At 51.9% G+C, this 10,678-nt stretch overlaps 2 protein-coding genes across 3 annotated transcripts; one reads left to right on the top strand and one right to left on the bottom strand.

The window, feature by feature from the left end:
* Positions 1-1,803: 1,803 nt before the first annotated feature.
* Hcrt (hypocretin (orexin) neuropeptide precursor) lies at positions 1,804-3,442 on the bottom strand. The gene is made up of 2 exons (XM_005394450.1): positions 2,751-3,442; positions 1,804-2,142 (listed from the first exon to the last, which is right to left on the bottom strand). The coding sequence occupies exons 1-2, from the start codon at positions 2,769-2,771 to the stop codon at positions 1,843-1,845; spliced, it is 321 nt and encodes a 106-aa protein (XP_005394507.1). The 5' UTR covers positions 2,772-3,442; the 3' UTR covers positions 1,804-1,842.
* A 3,150-nt stretch (positions 3,443-6,592) lies between these two features.
* Positions 6,593-7,426, top strand: LOC102015912 (acyl-protein thioesterase 1-like). 2 transcript variants are annotated; one of them, XM_005394452.2, is made up of 2 exons: positions 6,593-7,053; positions 7,132-7,426. In XM_005394452.2, exons 1-2 carry the CDS (start codon positions 6,694-6,696, stop codon positions 7,360-7,362), a joined length of 591 nt encoding a protein of 196 aa, XP_005394509.1. In that variant the 5' UTR covers positions 6,593-6,693; the 3' UTR covers positions 7,363-7,426. The 2 variants fall into 2 exon arrangements, with proteins under 2 accessions (XP_005394509.1, XP_005394508.1); XM_005394451.2 differs by having other exon boundaries at positions 6,593-7,426.
* Positions 7,427-10,678: the final 3,252 nt, after the last annotated feature.

Below are 10,678 nucleotides of genomic sequence, written 5' to 3' on the forward strand. Positions count from 1 at the left end.
AGGACACGCCTCCTCCGGGGCCGCCCACGCCCCCGAGCCCTTTTTGGAAGAGCCTGGAGACACGCCCCCGGGCTGGGAGGCGGGGCTTTGATGGAACGCGCCCTCCTTCCTGGACGGCCACACCCCCACGCGCATCTCCCAGGGAAGTTGGAGCCACGCCCACTAGTTGGAGGGGCGGGGCTTTGCAGACGGACAGGCCCTCCTCCCTGTGGCCACGCCCCCGAGCGTGGTTTCTGGGCTGCTTCGGCGGCTCCGCCCCGTGGGCTTTCCCGCGCGCGGCCCACGCCCGGCTGGCGTCTGGTTCGCAGTGCCGTCTACCGGAGTTGGGGCGTCTCTCGGCAGACCTTTGCCCTGCGCTCCCGGGGGGACAGCAAGGGTTCAAGGAAGAGGCGCCCACTCCGGGGAGGGCTGGGACCCCAACCCCGGAAAGCTCGGTCGGCGCTTGTTTTCCCCGTGCCCGCGGCACACCGCGCTCTGCTTCCGACACGGCGGGGGATGAAGGCAGAGATTCGGGGGCCCCCAGCCCCGGAGCCCCAGATTGGGCTGTCTGTGTGCCTTCGCCTCTCCGAGCCGGCCAGAACCTGACGGCCGCCCGAGCAGGAGGCGGATGAGGGCGGCGCGGCCCGGGGAGTGGGCGCGGGCGACGGAGAGGCGGCGGCGCACCCCTGTCCCCGGCCTGTCCCCAGCCTCCGGAGGCCCCTTCCCTCTCTGCTTCTGCCTCTGCTGTTTCCCGCGGCCGCCATCCGGAGAGCTGCCGCACGCGTCCCGAGGCTGGAGCCCAGCGAGGGCTGCTGGCCAGGGCTAGACACGGGCCACCGCCTGGGCCCCAGCTCTCAGGCACGCCTTGGCCTTGGCAGGCTTGTAGCCGCGCCCCCCGGTGTCTACTTCAGGTTCCCGTGGGTCTAGATTCTGTGTCCAAACCCCCCTTTCAGTGGGAACCCGCCTCCTGAGGGTGAGAGGTCCCTGCTCTGGTTCCGCTTCATCGTGATGCATCCGCCAGGACCCTATTTCCAAACCGGGCCATGTGCTCAGTGCTGGGGTTAGGACTGCCGCGCAGGGATTTGGGGGAACAAGCATCTCTGGCTAGAGCTGCAGAAAAGTCTCCCCCCACCTCTGCCTAGGAACTTCCCGTGGTCGCTTGTGGCGGCCCGCACCTGTAATCCCAGCTACCAGGGAGACAGAGGCAGGAGGATCCCAGATTTGAAGCTATCCTGCGTACATTCAGGGAGACCCTGCCTCAGCCTAAGATAAAAAGGGTTGAGCCGGGGGTGGTGGCGCACACCTGTCATCCCAGCACTCCGGAGGCTGAGGCAGGAGGATCGTTGCAAGTTTGAGACCAGCCTGGGGCTACAAAGTGAGCTCAAGGCCAGCCTGAACTGCAAAAAGGCTGGAGATGTCGCTCAGCGTTCCCCAGGGCTTAATCCCCAGTGCTCGGAAAACAAACGAAAGGTTTCTGTGCCTGCACGGTGTGCGAGGTCCTTCTGCCATCAGGCTCCACGACCCTTCTCCTCCACCTCTACCCCTCCCTGAGCGCTGTGGGAGCTCCCCTGCTGAAGCTCAAGGCCTTGTCTTTCGTTGTGCGGCCAGCCTCGCCCTCCCGGGTTGCAGAGTGACTCGCAGATCCCCGGGTCATGGGGGAGGCTCGTCCCGGCGTTGTGCACTAGCCCACGGGCTCGGAGCTAGCACGACGCTCTCCCAACCGCCCGCGCGGGGACAGAGACCGGACGCAAGCACAGAGCCTCGTCTTTATTGCCTCGTGTTAGGCATTGACACTGGCGAGCAGGGTGGGTGGGGTGGAGACGGGGACCGGGTGGAGACGGGGACGGGCCGGCCGGAGGCAGCTTAGAGCCCGGGCGGCGTGCCCGCGCGGCGGCCCATGGTAAGGATGCCGGCCGCGTGGTTGCCGCCCGCCAGCAGGAGGCGCTGCAGCCGGCCCTGCAGCCCCGCGGGCCCGGGCCGCCGCTTGCCCAGCGTGAGGATCCCGGCCGCGTGGTTGCCCGCGCCGTGCAGCAGCTCGTACAGCCGGCACGAGCAGGTCTTCTGGCGGCAGCAGTCGGGCAGGGCCTGCGCGGCCGCCCCGGGCGACAGCAGCGCGGGCGGCAGCAGCAGCAGCAGCAGCAGCGTCACGGTGGCCCAGGAGACCTGGGGAGGGGCGGCGGGGCGCTGTGAGCCGGGAGGGGGGCGCTCCCTCCGTCGCCCCGCGGTCACTGCGCCGTCCTGCCCCTGCGCCCTTGCCAGGACCCTCGGAGCCCTGCGGAGCGCCTCCTGGAGGAAGCCCCGGGGACGGCCGGGGGCCCCTCCGCTTGCGTGAGGCTTCCTGCCAGGATAAAGGCTGCTCCCCGCCTGAGACAGGCGTGTCGGAGTCTGCGTGTGCCACAACTTGGAAGCTCGGCGAAAACAGGGCCCCCGTGTTGTGTTTATGTCCCCCAGCGTCCCTCCCGCAGGCAAACACCCGGACAGTGGGCCCTGCTGGGGCCCCAGGCTGTCATCTGTCTGCTGCCCCTGGTCCCTTGGGTGCTGTTTGCTGTTCCCTGGGGAACACGGCTTCCACGCCCCTGAACTGCACCGAGCGATTCCTCCGGGGCAGGGCTGCCGGGCCGGGGGCTGGGGGACGGCAGGTGACTCTGAACACGAGCTCTTAGGAGAATGAGCTCTTAGGGGCACTGCTGTCAGCCACAACTGTGGCCTCTCCCGCAGCTCCCAGGATGCTGAGTCCCGCCCCACCCCCCGCCCGGGTCCCCAGGTCTTACCTTTGTTGGGGGGAGGCTCATGGTGCCTGGGCTCCCTGGGGTATCTGCAGAACACGGGTGTGGGTGCTCAGGAACCTCGAGGCTGTGACTGTGACTGCCACCAGGGCCTGTGGTTTATAGCCCTCCAAGGTTTGGGGGAAGGGGGAGTGACTGCGTGCACCCCCGGGCCAGACAAAGGCGCAGCTAAGATTAGCATCCTGAGACTGTCTCCAAGCCAAGGCCCAGGAATGGGAGCGAGACCTTCCGGGGCTGGGGCTGATCGCGGTGCCCCCGACCCCCTCCTCTCTCTGCCTGCTCCCTGGAGACAGGACGGTCTCTGGGTGCTAATGAGGCCACCTTGCGCCCAGGAACGCGAGCACACAAAGGAGGCTTTGGCTGAGCGCCCGCCTGGGACAATAATGAGGAGACGATGGCCAATTAGAGCAGCCTGGGACCACCATCCATCCCTGTCTACACCGCAGGCCTCTCCCTCCGCCATCTCTGCCGCCGCCTTGGGGCCTTCTCCATGGAGACAGCCTCTGGTCCTAGCACGGCCTCTCTGCCTCCTCTGCCCCTTCCATGGAGTGACACGGTGGAAACCTTTGATGCCCACTGCAGGTAGCAGGAGGAAAGGACCCCAGAAGCCACTAGAAAGCGTCTTCTTGTCTTGATTACTTTTCTCTCATTGCTGAGACAAAATACCTGACGCCCAAAATTAAGGAAAAAATGAAGGAAGGAAAGGTTTATTTAGCTCACAGTGTGTGGAGGTTTCAGTTCATACTCGGCTGGCTCCAAGGCAGAGGGGCACATGGCACAGGGCAACAGTTCATGGAGGGAGAAAACAGCAAAAGCAGCCAGAGCAAAAGGGAGGAGGGAAGGCAAACAACCTCGTTCCCTCCCTTATGTTGTATGCAGGCTGCCTGCCCCAGGGAGGGTGTAGCACTCACACCCGTAATCCCAGCATTGGACCACGAATCAATCATAAACTCTAGAAGTTACCCCCTCCCCGTGACTGCATGAGGCTTTGGGGGGACATCCAAACACAACCATAACACTTCTCTAGGCCTGAGCCTCCCTCTCGGAATGCTGGCCTAGCACCCTGGGCCCGGCGCCCCCAGCAAGGAAATGGTTTGTGGCCCCAGGCCAGGAGAGAGACCTGCCTGGCAGTTTAAGGACCTTGGGAACGCCCCCTCAAAGCCTTCTGTGCATGCCTGTGCTTGGGGGTGAGCCCAGCCTGAGTAGGGGACACCTTGGCGCTCAGGGTAGAAAGGGGACAGGGTGGGCAGGGACCCCTAGGTGCTCCCCAGAGAAGATACGGGGCAAGATGCTGGGAGGGAGGTTCACTGGGGGCTGACCCAGGAGGAACACGAGCGTGTGGGGGCACCAGGCAGTGGGCCCTTCCTGGGGGGGACCGTCCAGGGAGCTGCGAAGGACACTTCAGGGCCACTCCACACCAGGAGTGTCTCTGAACCTTCATTCACTAGCTCTGTTCCACCCAGCAGCGGCACCCTGGGGAATCTCCCGGGCCGAGCATAGACAGGGGCGCAGGCTGCGGCTGGGGGGCACGGGAGCCATTGGTCATGTGGGGACTGTCCAGCAACATGCCCGGGAGACCCCTCCGCCTGGCCCTCAGAACTGCCGGCGAGGCGGAGGCAGGGCTGGCCGTGGCTCGGAAGGGCCCATGTCAGCTGTCCTGGGCGATCAGTTGTACAGGTCCGCTGGGCTCTTGCTGTACCGCAGGAAGGAACGGCGGCGCCAATGAGGAAAAAAACAGACAAGAGACAAAAAGCTGGGACCAGGTGGAGGTCCGCTGTCTCCGAGCAGAGGAGGAGAACCGCCCAAGAACCCTAGAGTGTTTATTTATACCAAGAGGTTGCTTAATTTCCACCTGGCCGTCCAGCAATCAGCTAACAAGCTACAGCGGCTTGTTTCCGTGCTTCGAGGAGCTCCCGCGGCCTCGGCTGGCTTCATCCTGCGCGTGTAATTTCTTTGCGGCTTCCGCGGCTCCCAACATCTCTTTGCTTTGTAAATGACGGGCGATTCGCTGGAAAGGCTGTGCTTGGAGAACACAGTCCCAGCATCCCTAACAGAAGCAAGCTGCCCGTCTAGTCGGCAAAATGTTCGCAGTTGTTGGTGATTTGAACCCTTTACAGCTGACATCTTACTATGACAATGCTTATGCATCCATTTGGGGTTATGCGTTTCTGCTGGATGTTTAAGACCAAGTTAAGGCAAGACCCATACTAATCCTTTTTTTCCTGCCCATCAAGGTCAGTTAAGTCTCCGCAGGGTTGCTTTGGAACCACACGCAGCGCCTCTAGATCTGCAGTCCGTGTCAGCGAGCTGGATGAGTCACGGCCACTGCTTGACCGAGCTGCTTTCTGTGAAAGCCTGAGAGACCGTATCTCTCCAGGTGACTCTCCTTAGCACACTGTACATCCTCGAATGGCTTTCCTCTGTGGTCCCGTAATCTCCTTGATCAGAAAATCAGGGGCTCAACCAAGTCCTAGGATGCCGTAGCAGAGGTTCTCTTCTGTCCTGGGTATACTCTGACCTTGGAGAGCTGGAGCCAAAACATTGGCCTCCTCTTAGCCCATTTATCTTTCTAATTTTTTGGTCTCCAAACCTCAGTTGTTAAACATCCAGAAGCTTAATGACATTACACTGCAATAGAAGCAATAAGCTTAACATTGCTATCTCTCTGAATAGCAGACACCATAGCACATAAAATGAAACTGTTATTTTCTTAACAACCATGGATATCCTATCGTTTAAATCCCTATAGAATATTAACAGATAATAGTTACATATTTATACATTGAAATTAGAAAGCAAATCTATACATAACGTTGCTGCATGACATTTGTAACATATTTAAATTTTCATTTTGACATAACATAGCCCTTTTAACCAATCCTCTCTAATACTGTTATGATTGTGTCTGGGTGTCCCCTCAAAGCCTCGTGCAGTCATGGGGCGGCTTCTAGAGTTTATGATTGAATCATGGTCCAATGCTGGGATTATGGGTGTGAGTGCTACACCCATCCTGGTGCAGGTAGTTTGCATGCAATGTAAGGGAGGGAAAGAGGCTGCTTGCTGCTGCTCCTCCCTTTTGCTCTCGTTGCTTTTGCTGTCTTCCGCTGCCATGAACTGTTGCCCTGTGCCATGTGCCCCTCTGCCTTGGAGCTGGCCAAGTATGGACTGAAACCTCTGCAGACTGTGAGCTAAATAAACCTTTCCTCCCTTAATTTTGGGCATCAGGTATTTTGTCTCAGCAACAAGAGCAAAGTAACCAAGACAAGTACATAAGAAGCTTTTCTCTAATCAGTTATCACTTAATGAGATATACATAAGTTTTTAAAGGCAGAGGTCTAAATCTGAACAAAAAGTCTTATCATAAGCAATCCTTGCTTTACATTTTCAAGACCTATACATCCAGAATCATGAATACATTTCGATACACTATGAGAGTAATACTAAATTACCATACACATGTGAAAACCTTTAGTTTCATACTAAGAATATCTTTCACGAGAACACCTTATTTTTTCTTTGTGGAACACTTTTAACCATGACCAAATTATTGGGGGTGTCTCCCAAGAGTCTCTGAAGATCACTGGGGGCTCCTTATTAATGAATAAAGGTTGGCCACCCCTTTACTCACCAATTGGAGTTTTGCCCAATAATTTCTCCTCACCCTAAGGAATTGTAGTTAAATATCTTTTTTTTTTTTTTTTTGATGAACTGCAAGAAAGCCAATTTTTTAAACTAGCTTGTAATTCAGGAGAAAGCGTGCTTTCCAGTCTATACTCCAAACTGTACTACAGACAAATGATGAAAGAAAAATGGTTGAGCTCAAAATAAAGGGGAACAGCTGTTCACAAAATGACAAACACATAACAAGTACACGGAACACACAAACACCTTACAAAAATCAGAGTGGGTGCTGCCGCGGGCCAGTAACATGTCCACCCCGGGTGCCGTCATGCCCGCCGCCCGCAAGGCCTCCGCCACGGTTGTTCTCCTTCACATATTGGGAGACACCGGGCATGGAAGGGCAGAAGCCTTTGCAGGTATCAGAAGTTCACATATCAAGTATATCTGCCCACACACGCCTGTTATGCCTGTAACATTAAATGTGAACACGGCTCTGCCTTCTTGGTTTGATATCGTTGGGCTTTCGCCAGATTCTCATGAGGATGAGCCTGGAATTAAACAGGCAGCAGAAAATGTAAAAGCTCTCATAGATCAAGAGGTGAAGAGCGGCATTCCTTCTAACAGAACCATTTGGGGAGGATTTTCTCAGGGAGGGACTTTATACACTGTGCTGACCACGGAGCAGAGCATGGCGGGTATCACCGTGCTTAGTCGCTGGCCTCCACTCGGGGCTTCATTCCCGCAGGGTCCTGTCAGTGGTGTTAACGAAGATGTTTCTATTCTCCGGTGCCACGGGGATGGTGACCCTTCAGTTCCCCTAATGTCTGGCTCCCTTACCTTTGAAAAACTGAAATTGTTGGTAAATCCAGCCACTGTGACCTTCAAAACCTATGAAGGCATGACGCAGAGCTCGTGTCAGCAGGAAATGATGGATGTCAGGCAATTCACTGATAAACTCCTACCTCCGATCGACTGACGTCATTAAGAGGCTTTGTGTAGAAGAACACCAGCAACATCATAGTAGAGGATACACTTTTCCCAAGCCCAGTCCTAAAACTTCTACTGCTTGCAGTGTTAAAACGTTCTGCAAATACACATCAGTGATATATAATAAATAACATTTCCTTGTGGGAAATTTATGATCTTTTAAGTTTCTATGCATGCATTTGTATAATGTGATCCAGAATATACTAGTATTACAATAGGTGAGGCAGCTAGGTTCTTTTTCTCAAATGTAATTCAGCAAAATAATAAAATACTACAACCAGATTTTTTTTTATTACATCACTTGAAAATTACCAGTATACTAATGAAAATTTGTTCAGGTAAAATGAACAGGTTAGGTATAAATGACTTATGCATGCTGTGACTTAGTCTATGGATTTATTCCAGAGTTGCTTAGTCACCATGAAGTGTCTGTATTTTTCTATATGTGTTCATTACACAGAATGATTGTAATACGTAAGAATTAGGTGTTACTTCATTATTCTTGATAACAGGGATGATGCTTTTGTTAGTAAAGAGTAACACTGCTCTCTTCATTTAATGGCCCTTTTATTTGAGGGACCAGGTTTTTCTTTTCCTTGATGTTGTTTCTATTTAATATTTTCTCAAGGAAAAAAAATGTTTTCTTTCATGAGTATTCTTCAGAGCAGACCGAATATATTGCCTCCCTACTGTAGACATCTTCCCTCAATACATGCTATAATTTGACATTCTCAATTACAGACATAAGATATTTAACATCTATATACACTTTAAAAGAAACCAAACATTAAACTTCTTACATTATATATTTCAAATCATCAGTTCAAATTTAGACTTACTTATTTAGAATCTGCAGTTCTGAAAATAAAAGGTTATTATTTTTATGTAAGCAGTTGAGTGACTAGTTAGACCATATTCTGGTGTGTACAGAAATATTTAAGACAGATCTTAAAAATGAATTTCTAAAATTACTGGGGTTTGCCACATTGTTTCCTTTCTCTGTACACATGTTGGGAACCAACTACTGTAGAAAATGAGCAATCCGGGGCTGGGGATTTAGCTCAGCGGCAAAAGCGCCTGCCTGGCGAGCGCAAGGTCGTGAGTTCGGTTCCCGGTACCGGAGAAAAACCAAAAAAAAAAAAAAGAAAATGAGCAATCCAGGGCTGGGGATTTAGCTCAGCGGCACAGCGCCTGCCTGGCAAGTGCAAGGTCGTGAGTTCGATTCCTGGTACCGGAAAACAAACAAACAAACAAAAAGAAAACCAAAAAAAGAAAATGAGCAATCCACTGGACAAACTTGCTTTATTTTTATCTGGCAGTGGTCTTACTTGAAATTTTCACTTCAAATTTTTTCTAAAAATTAGTCTTTTGTGCAGACAAAAAAATTCAGACATTTGATTTTAAGTAGTCAAAATTTCCAGATTAATAGTCAAAAATTATTTGAAAACAATTTTATAGGTAATAAAGGTTAATCAGAACCCTATAAATATGGTATAGTTACCATGTAATTTAAAATGTAGCAAAAATGTATGCTTAATATTTCTGGACTATGCTAATTTTTCTCCTGTATTTCAACTTACCAAAACAATGTTAAGAGTGAATCTGTTGTTGTTGGTTTTTTGTTTGTTTGTTTGTTTTCTGGTACCAGGAATCGAACTCACAACATTGCACTTGCCAGGCAGGCACTGTGCCGCTGAGCTAAATCCCCACCCCCAAGAATGCATCTTTAATTGATGCGCTAATTGATCATGAAAGTAATCTTGTAACGGACTACATAGGATGTTTATATGAAGCCATGTTTATTTCTGGATTTAAAATTTTTAAACAATTGTTTACTAAGTCATTCTGTTTTACCTTTTTTTTTTTTTCCCCAGTACTGGGAATCAAACTCACGACCTTGTGCTTGCTAGGCAGGTGCTGTGCTGCTGAGCTAAATTCCCAGCCCCTCATTCTGCTTTACCGTGAAGAACTGTAGACTTAGCTCAGCTATACAAATCAGTAAGATTTATAGCAAGAACAATTTTGTTGAAATATTGTGCTGTAATGTGGGACAGTGTAAATGTTTCCCATGATGTCTATCAATGTGAAATAAAATTTAATTCTGAAAAAAAACAACAAAAATCAGAGTGCACTCCAATATATTCTAGATCAAATTGAATTATAGTAACTCTTACAATTTTTAGAAATTTATAATCATAAATAGACTGGTCAGATTTTGTTCATCAATTAACAGAGATCTCTTATCAAAAAATGTGGATAGAATACAATCCTTAATCTATAGTGTGTGTGTATATATATAAATTCTTTCATGGTCACCTCATAGCTTCTATAATCCACTTTTATGTCATCTCCGTATGCATTTAGTTCCATGTTCTTGTGACTACACACAGTAGCTGGTCTGCGATTTCTAGGACTGCAGGCCATGTCATCAGCAAGCATCAGGACAGCATGGCTGCTCTCCGCGATTTCTGAATCCTGTCGCAAACTAATAATCTCTGTTGTAACTGTTACTTCCGTACACATCCGAAGAAGTCAATTATCAGGACATTTTTAGGATCCCTCTTAAAAGGGTCAGTGCGATGTCTAGACACACAAAGACTCTTGGGTTGTACTTCAAAAAGTTCGTTCAACTTTAGTTAGGCTGGCTAAATTAATTATCTCTAAAATTCCAGAACATAAAATGTGCATCTGTCCATGAGATGGACTCTAATTGCAGGATCAGGTTGATGCAAGAGGGAATCTTCTCCCACTTTGCTACTGGCTACAGCCATTGTGTTAGAAGAATAAACCACTCACACACGGACACTCCTCGCAAGTGTCAATCCTAAGCAGGAGCCCCTTGCTTTATTACCTGGCGTAGCGCCTGGGGCACGAAGTCCTGCAGGAAGCCATGCAGCTCAGGGAACAGGCCTTGTGTGTCCCGCAGCGGGTGACTGTGAGCATCCCCTCTGCCTCAGAGACGCTTGCCACAAAGGTCCCGAGGGGCTCAGCCCTTGCTCCCTGCTGCCACTGCCAGGTCCCACCAGCTTCTGGGTCACTCAGCCCGTGTGTCGCCCTCCCGGCCCTGTTGCCGCCCTGCCATGTGCGGTCCCACAGGGTGCAGCGCCAGCTAGTTCGGCCTTGGCACAGCTGGGCCGGTGTTGGGTGACCCTGTTTTTCCTCCCTGGGGCCGGGCTCCGGCAAGCCACCACCAGCAGGTCCCCTGGCTGTCCAGAACACCTCATGCGCCAGTCCCATGCTGCCTTGCCGGCCTCCGCAACCCTCTCCTCCTTTGCTTCTTGACCGAGGTCCCCTGCGTGTCCCCA

Source organism: Chinchilla lanigera, unplaced genomic scaffold (genome assembly GCF_000276665.1).
Source record: "Chinchilla lanigera isolate Chin_1 unplaced genomic scaffold, ChiLan1.0 scaffold00050, whole genome shotgun sequence".
Lineage (NCBI taxonomy): Eukaryota > Metazoa > Chordata > Mammalia > Rodentia > Chinchillidae > Chinchilla > Chinchilla lanigera.

Bases quoted from the DNA above. Each gene is read 5' to 3' on its own strand.
- Hcrt (XM_005394450.1), bottom strand. From the start codon at position 2,771: ATGAGCCTCCCCCCAACAAAG. The intron at 2,143-2,750 runs GTAAGACCTGGG...GCCCCTCCCCAG, and splicing joins TGAGCCTCCCCCCAACAAAG to GTCTCCTGGGCCACCGTGAC.
- LOC102015912 (XM_005394451.2), top strand. From the start codon at position 6,694: ATGTCCACCCCGGGTGCCGTCATGCCCGCCGCCCGCAAGGCCTCCGCC.